This window comes from Pyrgilauda ruficollis, unplaced genomic scaffold (genome assembly GCF_017590135.1).
Source record: "Pyrgilauda ruficollis isolate IOZ18807 unplaced genomic scaffold, ASM1759013v1 scaffold41, whole genome shotgun sequence".
Taxonomy (NCBI): Eukaryota; Metazoa; Chordata; class Aves; order Passeriformes; family Passeridae; genus Pyrgilauda; species Pyrgilauda ruficollis.
Genome location: NW_024525601.1, coordinates 2,067,130 through 2,091,041, shown reverse-complemented (window position 1 = coordinate 2,091,041; position 23,912 = coordinate 2,067,130). Strand labels below are relative to the sequence as shown.

The 23,912-nt window shown below is 39.0% G+C and overlaps 1 protein-coding gene across 1 annotated transcript in view; it reads right to left on the bottom strand.

The window, feature by feature from the left end:
• The window catches only part of SPIRE1 (spire type actin nucleation factor 1), a 126,019-nt gene that overhangs the window by 57,448 nt on the left and 44,659 nt on the right, over positions 1 to 23,912 (bottom strand). The window contains exon 3 of the mRNA XM_041477761.1: positions 13,174 to 13,407. Coding sequence (XP_041333695.1) covers positions 13,174 to 13,407 — 234 coding nt within the window. The remainder of the gene's footprint in view (positions 1 to 13,173; positions 13,408 to 23,912) is intronic.

Sequence of the window (23,912 nt, the reverse complement as noted above, 5' to 3'; positions counted from 1 at the left end):
CAGGAATCTTTTTTGATATAGAAAATAAAAAATTCTGGCTCAAAGCCATTGCTGACCAAATCACATATGATGCTACAGCATATTTTCCCCTGCTCTGTTGGTCCATTTGGAGCACTTCTATCTGCTCAAAAGGTCTTGGTCTCCATGTGAACATTTAGGATGGACAGCTGCAGTGAATTATTGAGCATCTTGCAGTAATTGATGGTTTTCTTGAAATCTTAGGTCCTGAACTCATAGGAATATATATGAATATAACCTTCACTATTTCTAATTAAGAGATTGTGAAGATTTAGTACATTTTAAAGACTGATCTCTTGATGCAATCATAAATATATTAATTTTCTCACATCATGACTTCTTGGAGAGGAGATGAGTCTCTGCTTCCAAAAGAGATGAATAACACAGACCTCAACACAAGAAGGGAACCCAAAGATGGAGAGCAAGAGAGATTGTCTCTTGCTAATAAACTGAATACAAGAACATTTCTTTCTCTTCCTTAGGGCTTGACTGTTCTTTCTAACAGTTATCTTGTTTATTTCAAAATATGCCACTTGAAGAAATAGGCCAACCCATGCACCTGGGCCAATCTCTGACTGCACAAGCACAGTTTGTTTTATTTTCAAATAAACTTCCCTGTACTTTCAAATGCTGAGCATTCTTTTGGAAATTAATTTACTTGCACATTCAGAAAAAGATGCATTGGAAAACATGTACATAATTTAAAGTATTTGAAGAATCTCTCCAATCTTTATTACCTTGCTTTTAATTACCATAAAATAATTTTGCACTTTAGGTTATTTCAACCGTATCAGATAAGTCTTACCATTCTTATCTGAGAAGGAACCTTGTAGAAACAAGTATGTTCCTCACTAAAAGGGATGTGGCCCTCAACAGAGAATAGTTCAGGGAAAAAAACAAACAGCAAAAAACCCCAACAATAAAAAAAACCCCACACACCACTACCCAGCTACCAGCCACCTCTTCATCAAAATCTTATTATCTGAAGGGAAAAAGGAAAATGGAGGTAGGCAAACCATTTTTCTAGTTCTCCAGTCAAGTGCTGCATGACTGCTTTGTTTTCAAACACAGCCCTTAAAATTATTAAACAATTTTGTGCCAAGTACTCCAAGGACCTACACCACTGGTAATTATTTACCTGTTCTCAGTTACACATCATGAAAGATATATCTCTACAAGTCAGGCAGGAACTCCCAGCTCAGTTCTTCAACTTCAAAGGTACCTTTAAAACCCCTGGCACTTGCAGAGGCATCTACTACATGTCCATTGAAATTGATGCTTTTACATGATAAGTCTATCAATGCCTTCTAAAGCAGAAATATAAAGGGAATTTTATCTCTGGAAGGCAATTAATACTCTAGTGACCTCAGTCCACAGAGATCAAGGTTATCAAAAGGGTGATCATGGTAGAGCACTCTCCTGCCTGTTCTCAAAGACCAATTGTTACTCTTGGACAACTCTTTTCTACACTAACATTTTTTCATTATAAAACCACTTTTGAAGGCTGAAAGTCAGAGCAGTTATATTTCTAAAAAACAGAACTTTAGAGCAAAGTACAGTAACCAGAAATGTAAGTATATACATCTATTTCAAATATTGCCATCTTCAGAAAGATGAAAGGCAGTTTAACATCAACTTCATACTGAACTTTATAGCAATGGATAAAGGGACATACCCAAGACATTGGCAAAGTGTCTCAACTGGAGTTAGTCAACAGCTCTGAACCGAATTTCGGATGTACCATCACATCTACCAAAAGTCTGGTGTAAAACTGATGAGTGTTAAAGCTCACAGATTGTTCTGTCAGCAAAAATAAAACATCATTCTCTTGTCAAAAAGCCCAAAACTGTTACTACAGGACTTTTTGCCAGTATCCTGAAGTACACATCAGAGTCCCACAAGAAAGACGGCTTCAAGAGGAATCTGGGGGAGGCAGAGAAGGCAAAGGGGGATCAGTTCCCTCAAACTCTGCATGACACCAGCAAGGAGCTGCCAAGAAACCACTCTGCTTGCAGCACCTTCATTAAAAGGCCTAGATAGCTGCCAAATTGCCTTCAAAGAGAGGTTATCTTTATCTGCTAGAGTGGTAAAGAAAATTAATAATGCTTTTATTGTGGTAGGCATGTAAGACAAAAAAGGTTTGTGGGGGGTGTCTGGTTATCTTGCTGGTTATCTCCCCTCAGCTGCTTGCTGCCCTGCACTTAGGCATAAGCAGTATACCTGCCCAGAGATTACCAACCTCCTGAGTTTCACCTTCACAGCAGCAAGTGTCTGAACACAACAGAAACGCCCGTCCTGTTCTACCTGCTCACTTGACCATAGAGCCAGGCTGAGGGCAGGTGGGTGCCATCCAGCCCTGGCCACCAGGAGAGCACCTGGAGGAGCAGGGATGCTCCCTCTCTCCCTCTCCAAGGTAGGAAAGCAAGTCCGACTCATGGTGTTCCCAGGTAAGTTTTTTTTTTGGTTTTTAAAGGTTTCTGGTACAGACAGATTTCACACTTCTGCTGAAGGTGACGCCATGAGGCCAAGTGTCTCTGGCAACCAGACTTCACTGGAAAGTCCCCAGCACAGTGCCTTGGCTCCCAACACAGTAGGCACCATAACCAGGGCAAGAAACTGCAATAAGCACCCTCCTTTGCTCACCAGCACACTCAAATGTGAAAGGACTGACATCACCCTTTTAAAAGGAGCACAGTGGTTACTTTCAAAGTAAAGCTGACCACATGTTGACCTCCAGTTACACTGCCCCAGATAAAAAACCAGGACAACTGTTTAAGACACCAAATGACATCACTTTCATTAATGAAACCTGTCTATCAACATAATTCACTTAAACACTTGTCACGTTCAAAGCTGCTTTAAAATTACTTTGAAGGGATTTATGCGAACTGTCCCCAGCTTTCTTCATCAAGCTAAGGTACAAGAATCCCTTCACTTTCTATATGGGTTTGTAAGAAATTAAACACAAGGGCAAACACAAGGACAAAATTAACTCACTGAGTATTTTTATTTCCAAATGTGTGTTGCCTAGAAAACATATTCCTTATTTTTTTTTTTACCTCTGGGCCATTAAAAATAGTTCTAAGTGTGACATTCTGCTTCAGTCCAGACATGAAAAGACTTAATAAATCTTGCTAACACTGGCCTGAACTTCAAATTTTTTCATTTGTTTTTTTTTTTTTTTAATATCACATGCTACCACAGAAGATTTTTTTAAAAAAAACCCTATAGCTCACTTTCTTCACTTAACACTGTCATGTTTTTAAACATCTCCTTACAATTTTGCCTTTCCAAAAGGTGGACTGAGGATAGTGATAGCTTACATCAACCTATGTAAGTATATGTGGCTGTATAAAATACATAAATGGAGACTTATTACATACAGTATGATATAACAGACCGGTAGATGTGAATTGATTAGGAGATGAGTTTATAAAGAGATCTGGCTTCATGAGAATTTGCTGATTTAAAGCAAGTGTTGGTCTTAATGCTCATATCAAGAAATCTTGGCATGCCAAAAAGAAAAAACAATACAATTCCTCATTAGGACCTTCTTGTCCCAACTGCAAGCCTGCTTTGTCCTAAGAGAAGGCAAAAAACCCCAAACCTAGCCAACTTGCTCCAAAAACCCCAACCACACAACTCTCTTTTGGCTTAAATCACCCAGATTATCATGTTCTTCCCTGCCAACATGAGTGCAATAACTACAAAACAAATGCCTGTTTTTTCTAGTTTCTAGCCTCTTTCTCTGAGATAAATAGATAAATAAAAACAAAACAAAGGGGTTTGTTCTCTCTTCAGTGCAGAGGCAATAAAATGCCTGTTTTCCATTTACCCAAGCTTCCGAAAAGAATCTTCCTAGTGCCTTCTTTACATGGTTCACACAAAGCCAACCGAGAGCAGCGTGTGAAGCTCTGCCACTGTGTGCAGCCTGCCCTTAGCACAATCCCTGAGCTCCCTGTCCTTGTCAATCCTTCAGCTAAATATTCCTCCTGAGAGGGTTTCGTTTGGGTCTTCAAACAACAACTACTCGTGCTTGCTACTAAGTGCTGCCAGTTTGCTTTGCCTCCTCTCATAAAATCCCTGAATTCTCATGCCTGCTATCTTTCTGTAGCATCCAGACTGCCCTACACCTTCCCTTTAGTAAAAGCTCTGCCAAGCTCAGTAGATTCAAGGAATTTATCTCTTGGCACCACTTGATTCAGGTACGAGTTATCTGAAAGGCTACTAGGTTAAAACATTCAAATAATTTTCCACGATTCTGCATACACAACCCATGTATGAAGAAGCTTTGGAATGTATGGCCCAAAGTTTGCAGTGAAGCAAACCTGAAAATGCATGAGAAGTACCCTGAAGCCATCACCCAGAAGAATACTGGTTTTCCCATTCTGTTATTTCATTAAAAATATTTACAAATTTATCACTTAAAACACACTCAGCATGTCATGCATCCTGCAGACAAGAATCTTTTGAAAGCTACCTCTCAGGAGTGCTTCAGTTACAATACTACTTAGGGATGTTGGAAGTAAATGTTTTAAACAAAAACCTACTGTAAAAAACCTTTTACTAAGAAATGCAAAACATGCCCTGTCTTCAGACCAATCTTTGGGATAAATATGATATTGTGCCTTTTAGATGTAGATCTTCAGGGGTCAACAGACCCAGCAGACACTGTTTATTTCTTTGTATCAAATGGCTTTATTTCACTTAAATATTTTTCTGAAATACAGCATGCAACAGTACACTAAGCAAAAGGGAGCACAAAATAGTATAATGGAAGCACAGTAGTCAAGAGCATACTAAAAAATCACATAGATAAAAGAGAGCGATTATTATTTTGGACAATTAATGGTACTTTTAAATCAATTCTATGACCTTTCCTCCAAATGTTTAAATTCTTTTTATACTGTTACTGGCACTGAAGTAAATGCACCAAAAGAAATTTTGCCTCAAGCTCAAGGCTCCCTCTTGAATAATTCAAAAGCAAGAAGATCACAGTGGCTTAATTAAAGGGCCCTCCCTCCGTTTATTTATTTTTCCCATGTTGCTGTTACAGGACAATATGCCTCTGTAAGGAGTTAAGTAATTTTGTAGCATCAATGCTGCTTCTATTTTCTTTGCCAATGCATTTACACCATTAGAAGTGACTCTGGAGTAGCAATAGTGACAACTGAAATGCACACAGTTTTTTACATGGATGCTATAAGCAAGATAAACTTCTTAGCACACTCATATTCAGTGATTTACTTCCTGGCAAGAACTAGAAAAGACAAAACTTCCACAGCCACTTTTCCTCTTAACCTCTCTCCTGAATCGGCTGATGGATTGTGAGGCTCTAACACCTCAGAGAAGTTAGGAACTCCACCATTTATAGAGGACAAGCACTTACAGACTCTGCCATTGGACCTTTTCTTTCAGCCTGAAAGGTGTAACATATTTGACCCCAACTAAATCAGTCAGACTAATTAAGAAGTTCTCCTCCACCCCTCAAGTCCTGCTTCTCTCATGCCTGTAGAGCACTAGAGCTACAAGAACAACCACAGTGCCTATTTCAAATGAGCTGCAGATGTACAACATAAAAACTGCAGAAATAAGTTCATCTGCTGTTTTGAACTCAGGTGAGTGCAGTGATTGGGAATCTGCAGCACATGAGAAAACTGCCCATTAATTTTGCATGTCACAATTTACCTGTCCACTGAAACACGTATCCCACACATAATGTAAGTAATACAGGGGGTCTTGGGAAGCTACACTGGAAATTCCTCATGGGTTATCCCCTGTGAGATGCTGGCATTACATGGAATACAAATCAAACACTTGCACCTTACAGGCATGGTAGAAGATGTCGTGTGAGCATGTGTAAGAATGGCCTTCACTTTTAAAGTAGCTAAAGGAGCCTGCAGAGATAAAAAGCTACCAGCAACACCACAAACATCCAATTCTGCCAAGCCTACATGGGTAGAAAGGATTCTGACAAGATGAACCTTTGCCAAATCCTAACGTAAGACAAGCTGCTGTCCTGGCTAATTTTTCTGAGCAGATCTACTGCCTTAACCAGGCTGACAGTGAATCTGAAACACCCATCATGGCTTTCTGTGCACTTATCAGTTTTAACACCAGGAGAAGAGGGGAGGTTAAGAGTTGGAGAGGGAGACTCAGGCAGATCCCTCCAGCTGTGGCCAGGTCAGGCAGCACTGCTTTGCTGAGTGCTGCAGTTAATCTGTAGGGCAGAGAAGATATGGGCCCTTTTTGTAATAGCGGCTCTGCTCTTTTCCTATTTTGTTTGAGTCTCTACAGCTCTACTGTGTTAATTGACCATAACCCTGATTTCCAGTCATTACTTAGAATTTCAAATTAATCTGATCAAACAGAACATACATTGTGAAAGTAAACACTCATTGATCTGCTTTAGTCTCCAGGGTATATTTTAGGCAGTGCAGGCTCACAGAGATTCTTTGATACTCCACATGTTTTATTTCTTGCACAATGTTTTGCATGTTTTCAAACTTGTATTTTTTATGGGATAACTGAAGTTCTGTCATGACAAATTCTGCCTTTTGTGCATTATGGGCCACCATTACCACCAAAGAATCCTTCCACCTGCACTAAAATATGGAACTTTATTTTTACCCTTGTATGAATTATTTATAATAATTACAGCATAAAAGAGACAGAGGGGAAAAGTCCCTCCCCTACTGTGCCTCTTTTAGATGCATAAGGGCCCACACACAAATTTCAGGTGTATTCTAACCTACCCATATAAAAATAATCTGAACACCCCATCTGTGTTTCCTGTTTTTGTTGGACAACTCCTTGGATTCCTCAGACTATTTTAGACCTTAGACAGGTTATACCAGTATAATTATGTGAATTATGGGTACAGGGGTTTTCAACCAGTGTAAATGTGCTACCGTGAGCCATAAATCATTACAGGAAAGGTCATTCGGTTTTGTCTCCCAGCCTAGAGTAAGACACTCCAATCTAAGCCCATACTGATGGAAGGAATGTTTCCAAAATAATTAAAGTAAGGAAGACAAAAAGTTCTTCTTTTTAAATGGAAAGACCAAGGTCTTGAGGGACCACTTCCTTGCAAGTACATCAGGTACAAACCTTTCATATCAAAGCCCTATTATTATTGCTAAATACTTTTATTTTAATACCAGCAACATGGAGCTCATACAGTACAAACACTCAAACATGCAGAGAGACACTCCTGCTTAATTTTGCACAGTCTGTCCTCAGCTCAGCTCTGTGGGCCTGCACAACACAGGACTTCCAACTCTGGCTCCGGCCATGACTCAGCCAGGAGCTCTGTTTACTCTGCACCTGCACAATAGTTTGTGGCACAAAATAGATGAAAGAACTGATTAAAGAACAAAGGCAAACAAATAAACTTTTGGGATGCTTTGATGACACACAGGTGACAAAGGTCCCAGCAAAGGTGACAGCATAGACAGCACAGACATGAGAAACGCTGTGTTTTGAATGAATAACCGTGATGCACAAGGCTGGCTTGGACAAGAGAAAAGCAGCAGGTTTACTGCATTTCTAAGACAACAAGTTCTCTCAAAACATGGCGAAAGAATAAGAAAAGGCCTGTGGATGGGTCCTATTCAGCCAAGATCCATATTTTCCTTTGCTCGTCCAGTCTCGGTGATTGTTTTCGAGGAGTCCCAAAGGGAATGGTTGAGCACATGCTCACCTCCTGAGCATAGGAGATGAGCCCTGGTCCCTGTGACTTCACTGCTGAACTCAGAGCTCCCATTTCTGTCAATGCAGCAGAGAGAAAGGGTGGCCAGGACGTGTCCTGACAGAAGCTGTCTACCTGGTCAGAGCAGCACCATGAAACTCCACCTCTTAAGAGGCCCACACTGCCCAGGGGCATCGCCTGATGGTGTCCTGTCATTGCAGTATGATATGGGGCTGTGTTTACAAAGTCACTTTGGGAGATTTTGGGGTTTCTTTCTAGCTGACAGTCCCCAAAGAGTTAAACTGCGGAAAAGGAACAGCCAAAGGAGAGCCTGCCTTCCTCAGAACTTAAGAGGTACAAAAACTAGATGGCTGCACATTCGGAGACTCAAACAGATGGGACAGGAGGTTTCCCAATATTACAAAAGGGGTCTCAGACATCAGGTCTATGTGACTGAAGATCCACAAGTGGAAAATGATAAATTTTTGTTCAAACCAGCAAGTATTGTGAGAACAAAAGTGAAGAGAATTGAGGACTTCCAACCCACTGTAATTTCAATGTCTCTCCATGCACACGAGACAAAAACAATGGTTTTCTAAAATGAGATCCACAAGACAAAGACTACCACATAAACATGTGCATACAAGATTCAAGAGAAAGGAAAGGATCAATTGTTGTATTTTTAGAGCATTTTCAGAAATGGCGTACATTGCTGCATTCCTTTTTAATATAAAATGAATCAGCAACTCTGGGACTTACTTTACCATCTCAGTAAGTTTCCAAATCATCACCAGCTTCACACAGAGTTATAGCATACACTGCAAGTTGCTTGTTTGGAAATGAAGCATAAATTTCAGGCTCATACAAAAATGCTTAAGCCAGCCCAGCCTTAAACTGAATTACACTCACAGAAAGATGCACCTTACTAAGCCTGGACTAGACAAAATTATGGGCTTTTGAATTCCAGTAACATGAACTCTTTAACTGTCTGTCATAAACAAATACCCTGACTTGTTTTTAACTGCATTTTCTCATTCCTCTCTGACAGGTTCCCATATTATACTTACATGGGGTCACAGCATCTATATGATAATAGTCCTCAGACTCAGAAGGGAGTCTCCAAAATACTTAGATCTAAATGTAGATCTCCTTATCCTGCCTATAATTGCATTGAGAAAGGACATACTTTTCTTTTCCCCTATAATCCTACACATGCCATAGATGGTAGATCTGTTCTACTATCAGAGTACTCAAAATAAAACAGAGGCAGATCAATATCACCACTGTAAATTTCAGTTCCTTCCAGCTGAGAGGAGTCAGCCATATCCTTGAACTACCAAGACATATGAGTCACCTAGACATACAAGTTTCTCATCTCATGACCATGCCAATGATTAAAAAAATGAAATGGGAGAGGAGGAATGTTTGAGGTTGAAACAATTTATTCTTCCTCCTTGCAAAGCCCAAACATAATTTTCTACCAATAGAAATATTGCAAACTGCATCCTTGTTTACATTTCTTATAGCGAGGTAACACAATACTGACTATGCTGCTCTGAAAAAAAAAAAATTCATGCAAATTAAGTCAGCATGGAGATTTATGAGTTTTGTTTATTATGGGACCTGGGCCACTCATTCACCTTTGTGAAGCAGCACTTGCATGACAGTTAATTTTTGGCCAGAATTAACAAACGCTATTACTGAACCTCTTAAAAGCAACTAGGTAAGACTGGGACCCGAAGCCATTGAACACCAGAGACCATCCACCTGTATTTGTGTCCTAGACAAGAAGGTGTGGCTTAGCTACAGATAAAGCTCCTGTTAAAAGCTGAGTTTACTTTTGGGATGAAAGGTGAACATAAGTAAGAGAAGGATACTGGTTCAGGAAAGGCACTGCCTCCTTTATGTACATTCTACAAAACCGGCAGAAAAAGGCAGCAAGGCAGTGACAAAGGTTAGTGTTGTGACTTGTAAGCACAACTGGCAACTCCTCTACAACACCTCTGCTCTGCAGAAGGGCTGAAGTAAAGTCTAGTCTGGCAGTAGTGATTTGGCTACAGTGATGTTCAAATCTGGAAGAAATGACAGGCTAGGATGGCAGTTCAGCCCAGCAAATACCAGCACAGAGTAAAACCTGCTATCAAAGCCTTATGAGGTTACCTTTACATCCCGAATTAGAAAGGGCTGTTGACCTAGAATGAAGCGTAATATTGTAACTGGATTTAGGGTTGGGGCTCAAGCCAGCAGATATTGATAAATTGTAGCTTAGAAAGTACCTCTGGGCTAGCACAAAAAATGTTGTTGGTTTAAACCATCTGTCTGCAGAGATCTGTGGGATAAGGAGTGTGATAATGTTAAGATTAGGAGTGGAATTAGGGTTTGAGCATACTCTGGAAGAGGTTGATAAACTGCATCATCTTGTCTCAGTATCAGGGAGGGCCCCATGCTGTGATAAAGGGGCCACATGACAGGACTTCCCACACCCTTAGCAAGCCCAACACTGCCAGCATGCCAGGCCTTCTCTGTCTATTCTCTATTGACCAAGGCTTCCCAAGGGGTATGTGAGCTGTCAACCTATGTTCCCAGTCCCTGGGATTACTGTGCCTTGTGTACATGCACAGCCAACCTGGCACTCCCCACATGTACAGATTTCCTGAACCACAGAGCACGGTGTGTACACACAGTGGATGGGGTGAGGAGAGGGACTCAAACAAGGAAAGCATCTGTCTGAAAATGTCCAGTCTTGCTGTCTCCATTTCTCCCTTCATTTGCAGCAGGGCTAGCAAATCAGAAATATATCAAAGACTAAAACCTTCTGGTAACCAATGTCTCCTCTCTTCACAGATGCATTTTTAAAAACAGTAGGTCAAGTCTGGGCAGCAGGTTGGTCCTGCCAAGGAAATCAGAACCTAAATCAGCCAAATACACCAAGAAGCAGCACAAGAGCTTGTCTGTGTCTTCCCCGCTGGCTTTGCCAATGATAATCTTGGCAGTACTATTTAGCACTTACCCTTTTTCCAGTTCTTGGGAATCAGTGTTTGCCATATTACTTAGCATTTTCCAGGCTAGGGGGAGGGTGCAGGATTAACCTTGCTTACTTCACATTATAGAAAAACCGGACACATATCTTAACTACCTCTGTGTTTTAATCACAAAATATGCTCACCCAAGTTAGTGATTAATGGTGAAAAGTTCAGTTTTAGTGGCCAGACAAAGACAGTTTTTGGAGGAGGAACCATATAATCACTTTTCAAGGACAAAATAATTTCCAGACCAGACGCTACATAGTTAAAGACCTTAAAAATCAGTATTAGTAGCACACAGCTCTACCATTTTCCAAGCTTGTGATGTAGAGAATGCAGGGGAGGCAAGAACAACAGTTCTCAATTCAAGGAGCAAACCTGCTTCAGCATTCACTACAAACTGTGGAGGAAAAAGCTTCACAGTGATCTTGCCAAGAGGATCTTAAAATAAGTGAACCTCATGGTCACAAGATCACACACTACTGTTGTGAAACAGTCACCGGGTAAATAAGGGTGTAGCCTCTAACATTTTACTGCTGCTGGTGGGGGGAAAAATAAGAGAAAATCACATGCAGAAGATGGTCTGACCCCTAAAAAGGTATTAAGTCAAGAAAAAGAAGATCTTGCAAATCTGCACTCATGTCAAAAATATGGCAGAACAATGCTGCCATTCTAGTCCTCTCAATGCAGTAATAACACTGAGTAGGGAATAAAGGTAATTTGTAGAGTTAAGCCTGCAGCACATAATTAAGGCAAAAATAATAACAGAAATAAAAGAGAATTCCAAGGTATGTAGGAGTAAAAGTCAGGATGATGTACAAATGACAGCTGACCTTCAGTTTAATAAGATGAAGTCACAGAAGCAGTACATGTCCAGGATGATATAAAACTATTAACAAAATATGATGAAGTAATAAAATGTAAGATGCTGATTTTAAAACATAGAAACAGGCAGATAGCTCAGACTAGCAGAAATATTAACAAAGCCAAATGAACAGGATGTTATTCCATGGCCTTAACTGTTGAAAAACCTGTTGAATTTTCTCATCACTTTTGATTTCAGCAAAGTTTTCCAAATTTATCTTTTATAGTTTGCAGAAATCAAGTAAAGGACTTGTAAAATAATCACTTCCACAAAGCCACTGTTTCAGTTCTGTGTATAGAAAGGTCTTGTCTGCCTCTGCACTAAGTGAAACTTTCACTTACCAATCTAACTGGCCCTCTCTGGGGTGGGTGTCAGGGAGAGGCAGAGGGAGGAGAGAACAAAGCACCTGCATGCAGCAACTCAGCAAGGCTGGCAGGGGCAGGGGCTTGAAGGGCAGAGCACTTCAGCCAGCCAGGCCCTCCCCATCACAGGGAGTAAAAGACCATTTCATTCATTTCTCCCTCTGGCCTCTGCTTCTCTGAGGGAGGGAGGGAGGAAAAACGAAGGCATTAAGCATCTAGCATTACTTCTGATGCAAGGAGGATGCAAAAGCATCTTAAAGTTACTTCCTCTCCAGTTTCCTGAGAGTTTCTCTCTACTGTTAACACAGCAGAACTGAAGGGTTTTAGTGTCAATGTGTTCTGGTGGGCTATTTGGGATATTCCTCTAGTCTCAGCTTCCACCATGACACTTAATTTATGTGGTACACTAAGCTCCTGGTCCATAGATATGACTTGCATTTATGAAGAAGCACTATAAATGGCTCAATCCTCTGGTACAAGTTAGCATAATGTTTTCCAACCTGTATTAATATCAGGTTTTTTATGAGTTAAGCCAATCACACTATTTTTTTTTAAACCATGCTTATTAATACCTCTGTCTGTAATAAGAGCTCACTGGGCTCTAAAACATGCACAGATTACTCTGTAGAAAACAGAAGGTAATACTTTTAAATGATTATTCACAGTCACCCAGATAACATTAAAGAACTTGCCACAATTAAAATTCATAAGCTATGTTTCTGAATTTCACAACTCAGGTCAAGAACTGCAAAACCATAATGATCACCAGTGAAATACTGTCCTGACTCACTCCATCCAAATAAGCTACTCCTACAAAAGCACTACTGTACTACAGGAGAGGAGGGTGACAAGGAAGGAACTGATAAGAAATAATTACACTAATAACCTGCTAATGAAAAGGTGAATTAATTGAAACACACCATGAAGTATCCAAGAGTATACAAAGTAATTCAACAGATGTTTACACTGGAAGGTTGACTATCCAGTGAGGGATTAAATCAGATTGTGACATTAATGGCACATCCAATGCTAAAGTTGATAATGGATTTTCTGTTGCCTACTGTCAAACTTGAAATAATGCTGCATGCCGTTTTCACAAACAAACCTTATAAAAGGACCAAAATCAGAAAATGACACAGCCAGCATCACATAGAATAATAACACAGAAAACAGAGTCTTCTCATTGACAGAACAATAAACTGCCCACTACTGTACCTTCATGACATCTTTATAGGAGTGAATGGCCTCAACTTCTTCTTTGCCATCATCATCATCCTCCACTGCTTCATCCAGAGCATCATATCCTTCATCCCTACTCCCATCTGTTTCTGTGGCATTAGTCATGTAGTCAATAAGCTGCTCCAGTGGAGGACTTAATTCCCTCTCTTCATTTTCCTTCAAACCATAGTCCAGGGCTTTATATATAATAATCCCTAGTGATTCAATAACCTGTAAAAACAAAAAAGAAATACATATTAATGCCATTTACATTAATGAATAGGTCAAGTGAGGAACAACCTTTTCTGGTGTTCGTATAACACACCCAGCAACTGAGAGGGCAATAAACATCAAAATCAAAGAGAAAAATTATCTGCTAATACCTACAGTAGCACTTGAATAAGCATTTGAGTAATACAGCATAGAACAAGCAAGAGCAGTTCATACCACATTTCTACAGTTTTCTTATATCAATATTTGAAATGAAACTTCATTTAAAAACAAAGCAGGACCTTTTAAGGCTATTTTCCCTTTTTTCTTCTGATATTGCAAACCTCAAAGTAACATTACTCTACTTTGTAAGACTATGTCGCACACACATGATCTTTTTTTGTGGGGCAGGTAGGAAGAAATTGAAAGGAAGAATAAACTAACATGAGATGCCTTCTTCTTCTCACAGCTTAATGACACTTGGAAACTGCCCTTCAGCTGGTGTCTCTTCCTTGACCTGAGAGGTGTCTGGACACAGCTGTGGATGTCCCAGTATTGCTCACTGAGCACTGGGACAGCAGCCCACAAGAACTCCTTTGCCTACTGCACAGCTGTGGAGGCCACTGAAACTGCCAACAACTGTATTCCATAGTGATGAAGTTGTGCCCCAATTTTTCATTGAATTGAGGCTTCTTATTTGTGCCCTGTCAAGAGCAAAGCAAACCAATGACCTCTTACTCAGTGTGAGCTAGGTAAACATTGTCGTGAACATCCCACAATGATAAATGCACATTTCTCTCTTGACATTAGCTATTTTCCTTATGAGCAATATCAAAGCCTCTGGAATTTTAAAGATGTAAGTAGATGGCATTTCAAACTGAGGAGTTTGAAAATTGGTATTAATGAAGAGGGAAGGGAAAATGGGATTGCAATAGTAAACCACAAGAAGGTAATGTCACTGCTGGGAGATTCTTGTCTGACAACGGAAGTGGGACTGGAGTCATTGCATGTAATCTCTGATCTTCCTTGTGTGTTGGGATAGATAGCATGTCACACAAATTAGCAGACTCCAGTGTAGGAGTAGTTGGCGCAGCAACAACTTTAATAACAGGAGCATTTCTAAATATACCAAACCTTGTCATCAAATGACATTTTCTCTAATCTGCCTTTTGGTACGATCCTGGTCGACACACTTTTTACTGCAGAGTTTTGAAATTCTGTTTGAGGAAATAGGACAACACAAAGGGATTCTTAAAACATTAAATTTTACTCTAGCTGCTTACTTATTTCAGCACAACAAAGTATTTTTGGTCTGAGAGGGTGGAGGTTAGCAAAGACTTAAAATTGTTTCCCTTTAGTTTATCTATACAGACGATTTAATGACAGCTTTATACTTGTGTACTTCATTCCTCTGTTGGGATTACTTTGCAGTGCAAATTCACTTTGCAAGACAATGGCTAATAAACAAAAAACAAATTAAAAACCCAATATATAAACCACTTTATTTTATAATTGATTTACAATAATTTTGGTAACTTGGTTCAATATAAAATTTTGCACATGCAAAGCCCTTGAAATATTTTTATACATATTTATTTTAAAATGCAGCTAGGGAAAGTGATTAGGCAAATTAGTGAAGAAGAAAAACCTGTATGTGTTTTTTCAGTTCAAAGAACAGCTTCTGTCTTGGGGAGTGCTATTGAGACAGGAAAGTATGTCAGGGAAGCATCACTGCTTTCTTGCTCAGCTCTCATACCCTTCCCCTGACTTCTGCCATGACTCACTTTGGGGACAGGACACTGCACCATACAGACCTTAAAAAAACTCTAAAAGATTAAATTTATATTTGTAGTATATCTTGCTCACTTCTTAAGGAAGCTGTTTTGCAGTAACTGTCTTGTAAAACTTGTATTGTTAAAAAAAATAAATTGGAAATGTGGAATCACACAAAGTAAAATATATTAATTCAAATGATAGACATGTGTTCCCTGTAACTCAGGTGCTGAGTACAATCCCAACATACATCTCTTCAGCAACTAAAAGGGAACAAAGAATAGCAGTTTGAAGGAAACTGAAATGAAAATGAAGTATAACTGAATAATCACTTTAATACTTTGAGCACCTGGGAATAAACACAAAGTGAGTAATTTCTAACTTTAATAAAAAGTACATTTGAAAGGACTTAGCATACATGAAGACTGAAATGTCCAGATCAGATGTAAAGAAAATAATGTCTTGTGCCATGCAGTGATGGCTGCTGAACATAGCTTCTGGATTTTGCTACCAAAACTTCAAAAAAATAGAAGAGGGAGTGGATAAAGAAAGTGCACTCTCTCTGCCTTCTTATGTTTGGGAAGAGGATTAAGGCATTCAAAAGCATCGTGGCTAAAACTGGATGACAGCTGCTGCTTTCTTTGATGTATCAGCAGTGGGGCTTCTGCAGCTCAGTAATATGGTTGGTGTGTTTTTATGTGCTATGAACAGATTTCATAATGCATGCAAAGCTGACACAAGACAAAACCTTTAACAGCACCAAGTCAGAGCTGCAGTTCAGTCTCTCAGCTCCTTATTGAGGACACGTGATCAAAACCATATTTACTCATTGTCTGTATCACAGATTCTTTTGCTGAAAGACAAAGCAGCAAACAACTTAACTAAGTAACTTTGCTTTGACTTGCATTGAAACTGAAACATTCAGTGCTTTCAGGATTATCAGTTTACCAAGGATCCTGTAAACCACACAATTGCCATACAGCTATCAAACAAAAGTCACAGAATTGTCAATGCTTCTTCCCATGGATAAAACCACTAATGCAACTTCATACAAATAAAACTTTTAGGTCTATATAACTAGAAACAAAATATACAAGTCAATTGATTGCTGCTTCAGTGCATGAGTGCTGTCACTTTACCTGTAATACAAATCAAATACAAACAAAAAGAAAAAGGAAACTCTTTTCACAGCTAACTGGATGAATTGATAAATAAGAGGGGTTTTTGAGTTGGATAATCAGAGATGCCACTTTTAATTTTTTTTTTTTAAGCATCAATTATTTACAAAGAAATCACACGTTCCAAATTCTACTGTTGGCCAATTTAGCAGAAAATAAAAACCTCTGGCACCTAGTAAGTGACAAACACCGAAATCTGTGAAAACATAGACATATTAAGAAAAACACGGGTAAAAATGAACCTAGCAAAGCTTTTTTAAACCACAAAGTTGCACATTTACATCCTAAAACAACTGCATAACACTGAAATAAGTGTCATCACTAACAGTAAATAATGCTGCTCAACTCAGGTAAAAAAAATAAAGACCTGCACCTTGAATTTTAGAATTGTTCCACATTGATTTAAATTTCAGCAAAGACCTACCTCTGGAAATCAATCAGTGGATAAATAAATTTTTAACATCAACAAGGAAGCCTGCATTATTAAGCTTTACACCTTCTCATCAAGTTCTTTTGAAAGTCATGGCTTCAGACCAAAAAAAAACCCAACACACAAACATTTCCCACAGATTGAACTTGTACTTTGCTGTGCTGAAATCATTAGTGAAAGGACAGCTTTGTCCCACCGTGAGCATTCCTGCAGTTTCTACACCAGGCTGGACTCATACAGTGTTTTTATAACAGACTGTGATAAAGTTGCTGGAACACTTTGACTTCAAAAACAATGTAAAAACAATAACCACACACTCCTTTTACACACATGGCAAAAACAAAACCCAAATTATTTAGATTCTTTTCATGCACAAACACTGCCCATATTTCCATTCCATATACCTTCCTCCAGCACCTTAAGGAATGCCTCTTGGACAGGGGTTTATTAGTGTTTTAGATTTTTAATATGACCCAAATTACACTCTTCCAATGAACTCCGCCAATTTAACATCCTTGAACTCTTCAAATATACAGCCTTTGTACAGGAACCAAAGAGGTTTGATACTTGCAAAAATGCTATTATTGCAAGTACTTTACTTTGAGAAAAAGTCTTTTTTTCCCTCAACATATACATCTCCTGGAAGCTAGATGAGAACAGGCAGAATCCACATCCCACGGCACACACAATGGGGCACTGTCTGAGCTTTCATCCCCTTCCTAGGCCTGCCTCAATTTTTAAATAAACAAAGCCTAAGGACGGGCTTGTACTTAGAGCAGCAAAGGTTTTTCAGCTCAAATGCCTGTCCCTCCCTAAAGTTCTCCCTTCGTCCAAAAGCCACTCAGGTTTTTTGTCCCTAAACTTGGATTAAAGATGCTGTAAAGCTCCAGCTCCTTAGGTGAGTTAACCAACTTTGAACTTTCTCACAGGGACCTCAGATATGCCCACCAGCCGCAACAATATTTGCATTACTACTGCGCTTTTATAAATTCCAACAGTTTTTTATTAAAAATGTGCAGTACAATAATTATTTTTAAGCGCTTCCACATTTTACCCAGATCTCCAACACACACAGGAGAATCATGAAAGAGATGAAGGAGAATGAAGGAGAATCATTCTGCCTCATGGTGGGAGTGCTGAGAGTTCAGGGCTGGCACTCCTTAGGGCAGAGCTCCTCTCCACCACGAACTCTGCCATGTAAAAGCTAACCTGTCCTAATGCTGACTTTCAATTAGCCTGCCAGGAGCTCCACACAATGCTTCTGACACCATAACACTATAAACATAGACACAGACACTCCTGAAGTCAAGAGTTAGGTATCTGAAATTTTCTATGACATATTAGAAGACAAACACACACAAGTTTTTGGGCTCAATTTCTGTAATATGGTCTTAAGGACTGGCATGTAAAAATGTTATGCAAAACCAACTTGCTCCTCTCTAGCTAGATGACAGAGGGCGAAAGCTTCTGCTCTGGCTCTCATTTACATTTGTAACAAAGTAATTTGTTTTTTCTTCAACATTCAATTCTGGAACTGAAAAACACCAGGCTTTCAGGAAAGGTGAACAAATAAAGGGGTTAGGATAACCCCATGCACATTTTTTTGGTTATTTAGCTCATCCCGATGCACCCTACATAACTCTCAGGAGCACCTCGTGGAAAAGCATGTCCAAATAGGATGCTATAAGAGATGTGCTGCTGTCACTGCACACCATGGGTACATTAATGTAGTTTTCACCAGAGCATTCCCAAGTGGAAATGGAGTAGCATTACCCAGGTTTTAATGGCAGGGGACACTGCTAAATTTAAATGTGACCTTCACTAAATTAGAGCAACGTGCAATGGACTGGCAAATGAGAACAGTGAAAAAACTTCCAAGTGCTTCCAGGAAAGCAGCAAGGATTTGGACTACTTCCAACAAATCAAATGAATCATTCATTTCCAAAGAATATAGGTATAAGATACAGAATTATTTAACTTCTGGGTGATGTTGGTTTGCTACTGAAATAACGAGGTACTGCTTTCTGCAATATAATGAGCCTTGCTTTTTAATTCAAAGCAGTAATGAAAGCAAAGAAAAAGAAAATCACAGTATGTCAGGTCTAATAGAAAATAAATATGAGACAAAATTAAATAAATCCTTTTAATTATATTCAGTCTGGTTCAGCTACATTCAGAGTTAGGAAAATTTCTTTACCATATTCAGAGTTCTTTTTCAAAATGGTTTTATATCCTGAGTCTTTGAATGCACTAAGTGGGCAGACAGACCTACTTTCTGAATTCTTCGTACTATTCAGGTGTGTGTTAAAAGAGATTCAGAGCAAGAGCTTTTGATCAAAGACACAGAACAAGCCCAAAACATACGAAGAGGATACTAGCTTTTTTTTTTGGTTTGGTTTATTCCCATTGAAGTGAATATGTGAAAACTGAAACAGTTAAATGTTGTTGGACACTGCTGCCTCTAGGAGTGTAGCACTAATGTAACTATAAGTTTATTAAGGATCAAGTGTAATACAACTCTTCAACTTATTCAAAGGTTCTGATAATTATAAATGTGGTTTTTAGTTGTTAAAGTTGCACTATAGACATCATCTCAGGAGAACTATAATTTATTAGCATAAAGGAAAGCAGAATTTTTTCTATTGTATCAGTCTCAATTTACATTTTATCTGCAGTGTTTCATTTTAAACACTGAAACAAAACTGTCAATTTTCTCCTACCTTTAGTTCAGACATTATAATCCCCAAGATCATGACAATCATTACTTTGTTACTACAGACTTTATTCAACCTGAAGGAATTTCACCATAGTGACAGTTCATACCCAGAGAAAAAATAAAATTAAGTTCTCTAATTTAACTGTGGAGACTCTAGCAATGGTTGAAGCCTCAGTGAAAGAATTAGATGCAATAATTAAGTAACCTAGATGGTGAAAGTCATTTGAAAGTTCTGAAATACTCCTCTATTCATATCAGGCTTCAAATACAGGTCATGTTATCCTGATGCCATTTAAATAAGGAGGATATGGTTTTAATCCTGAGTTAAAGACAGAAAATCCAATCATGTCACGAACTCCTATTTCTGCTGTCTTTTTTTTTTTTTAATTTTATTTTATAAAACATAGCTAAATATATTCATATAGTTTTTTATAGAAATAGAAGGCAATCGGGTGATTGCCAGGTGAGGAATCACCAGGTGAGGAACAGAACATTCCAGGTGAGGAAACAGAAGAGGCAAAGACTTCAGCGGACTTCCAAAAACATAACCACAGAAACGCCAGTGGGTTCAAATTGTGCAAGAAACAGAATCGCCATTTATCACATCAGCCTTTTGAATAAAGCTTTATTTAGATTACATGAGAGAACCAGATTAACTGCAGCCAAAGATTTTGCAGTGAGGGAGAGAAGTAAGCAGCTCAAGGAGAGCTGGTACAAAGGAGAGCAAGACTAGTTCAGTAGCTCTGATGCTGAGAATTCGTGTGTGACTGGTTCAAGTTTGGCTGACATTGCTCACCTGCCTATGGTCTGTCAGACAAGATATAGAAGATAGATAATAAAGAGCTTACCAGAGCTTTGATTCAGTTCAATTTATGGTAGTCATGAAGCAATGCAAAATCAATACCACTTTTATTCAAAACATCTACACAGTTTAACTACTCTACTCAAAGACTCAGTTTGCATGAATTTTTCAGCCTTCCCCATGGCTTTTATGTCAACCATTACAGCGCCTGCTATAGGCTTGGCCCTCATTTAACTAATCCAAAAATTAAAGTGAGTAAACACCTCGTGCAGTATAAACCATTTGCTCTTCTCTGAGTTAAGAACTTTCTCACACCTATTTTCACCAAAATTAATGACTACAAAAGCCAAGCGAACAAAATACCAGGGCAATGAAAGCTATTCTTTTAAATACAAATTCTCAATTAGTTAAAAGTTTTACATTTCCATGTACATGTTAGAAGCTTTCCAGCAGCATCTCACAACAGACTTTATAAAAGTTAGGCTGGTTTCACCATATTTGTCATTTGTCATTTGTCATTATGCCTGCATTTCAAGTGTTTCACACCTGATGAACTTCAGAGACAGATGAAGCACCTGAACAAGCTTACACAGTGAAGAACATGACAACTCCTCTGGTTTGACTTTAGCTTTCCTCAAATCCATCTTCCTCCATTCCTGAAAAAATACGCCTTTCTGTCTCCTAACAGACTTCTCCTTTCAGTCAAATTGTCCTAATTCCAAGATTCCATACATAAAATCAAATATGTCAAGAAAGAAACCCAAATGTAACCACTCAACAGGTCCTTTTCAAAGTGATGTGCCACAAAAGAAGGCTGGTCTGTGCTGCTCCTTTCTGGCGACTGCAGTATTCATTAACCCCACACAAAGCAATACTCATTTTACACTGCTTGTCTTGGAGGTACCACATATCCATGGCAAGTCACATAACCACCCATAGGAAGGTTGTCCTTTCCATCCATGCCAAAGGAGAAACTTCAAAGATGTCTTTGGGATGTTGCATTTGTCATGCAGCCACTTAACAGAAACCATGCCCAGCTACCACCACTGTCTTGTGGAAGGTCACTCAGCCATACCTAGATTCTTTCCTAAAGAAGCTGATGGGAATTCACACATACAGCCTATGACCAGAAAGGAAAAAATGTAAGATCCTTACTGAGAGTTTTTTCCTTGTCATAAATGTAAGGAAACATCATCCTGACATAAGGACATGCCTTGATTATGAAGCATGTGAATTTTCACATAGACTATCATGATAGTCCAAGGAATTACTAATGAGTCAGACACATTAATTATTTAGGTCATATATGATCTCTGAGTAAGTCATGCAAAATATTACTGCAGGCTGACACAGACTCTGCAAAGCTTCTGATTTTATTAATATTCTTCCAGGCCCTCTTCCCCACAAAAAACAATATTGGACCAGGCATTTGGATCTCCCAAATATTCATCCAAAACTGAATGCCTAAGTGAACATAAAATATTTGAGTAACAAGCGAGGGGAGCTACTCCAAACTAACCTTCAAGTTCTCGTAATGGCCTTATTGGAAAGACACCAGTCTAAAATAGTTCAAAAAAGCACAAGTAGGCACTGTTGACAAATTACCTACCTATAAAAAGACATTAGCTCGACATTATTTTTTTCAGGTCTGAAATTCATACAATCATAGCATGGAAGGCTGACCTACCCTACACCAAAGAGCAACAGAACATGTGGCTGAAACTCAGCAAAAAGCTCAGCTCTTAGGGCCACAAAACCCCAGAGAATCCATTCATGAAATGTCACTCACAGATTTCTATTTTTATTTCCTTCTGAACAGTGAAATCACCACAGAAGAAATACATATTAAGACACACCTCTATCACAGATAAAAGCTTTTGATATATAAAGCACACAGTTTATAACCTCAGGCATGAAGTACCTTAGCACAAGACATTCCAGCACCTGCCAGCTGTCAAAGCTGTCAAAGTGCTGAACGGTGACAGTTTATTATCCTTCATGGAAGAGCCATATTCCTGGATTACAAATTGCTGAGCATTGTTTTACTGCTCTCTGCCAGTAATGACAATATCTATGTATTCCAGTACAGTGATGATAACATAGCACACCTTCAGTCACAGGCCAAAAGTGTTATGCTGTTTTAAAAAAATTCATACGGATTTCATGCTTAGCTTTTTAAAAAACCAAACCAACAACAACAAAACCAACCTCCAAAAACTATAACAAAACCAAAACATTCCTGAGTCTGGCTTTCTGCAGAAACCTCCATCACACAGCCAAATTTTCTACAATGCTCAGCACCTTCGAATAGAATACAGATATTATCCAGATAACTTATTTAGCTGCTTAGGTGACAGCCAAGTTACTAGATATCCAATGATTGGGGGAGAGGGATTAATTCCAACATTTCCATCTATGTAAGACACTCAAGTACTTAGGAACAAAAACACACATCAAAAAACGCTATATGCATATCAACTAAATAGATTTACTGCCTCAAAAAAACTCTAATAAAATTATCTGCTCCATTCAGTGCATTTTACACTGCCTGGGAAACTTGAGAGTTTCATAAATTTAGGCCTAAAAGAAGCAATCCTGATTTTCTCCCACGCTCAGACCTTGTTAATGGATGTGTTAAAGTTCCTGTGCTCAGCCCAAGGAAAAGAGAGGTAGGTAAAGATGTGTATCCAAGGTAACAACGTGGTAGCAAGGGGAAGGGAGAACACCAGGACAGAGTGACCTGTCACATCCATAGGAGCTCTAATGCACAACTGACCCCTAAATGAAGGATTCACGACAAGCTCCCCAAAGCTTCCTCACTGGCTTGTAAAGAACAGAGCTGAGCTGAGGTGTACAGGGATTATAAATCCCTTTGGACTTCTTATGCTTTGGAAACTAAAATAATGCTGCAATATTACCCTGTCTTTCTAACCACATTATTATCCTTCAAATGACAGAAAGAGATCCCTACTCACAAAAAGTAAGTCATGGAATTATATTCATATTGTGGCGAGTTTCCTGATTTTTTGAAAATTCCTGATTTTTTGGAAATTTTGGGGTAAACAGAAACTAAAATTAAGGGTTTATAATGTCCAGGTAAGTGTTGTCACAGCACCTCGAAGTCGGAATACAATTGCCCCTGCAATTTTCTTGACACAGAACAGCCAAAGATTTCAAATCCCATATTTAGTCCCATCTTTACACCCCCAACCTGCCTGCAAAATAAGCTGCACTGCCCTTCCTAAACACATCGCAAAGCACAGGCATTACCTCTTCTGGAGTACTGGAGCTAGTTTCAAATGTAGGAACTGTTTGGGGCTGAAAGTCTGTCCTGTGGGGTTTTCCTCATCACTCTTCCCTGTGAAACCTCCCACTGGTCATTTCCCCTCTCCCATAACAATTTTACCACCTGCTATATGAGGATATTAACCCATTTTCAAAGCTTTGGATAAGAAGCACTGTGCAAATCTAAATTATATTTCTGCATGACATGCACACAGACTTAAACACAGCTGGAAGTGCTTCTAATCCTCCAGTTTTCCATATGACTTTTGTTCCCAATAAACTAGAGGAAGGAAAAATGAAGAAAAGTACATGCCTGAGGCTAATGGTTAGGCTTATCAGCTG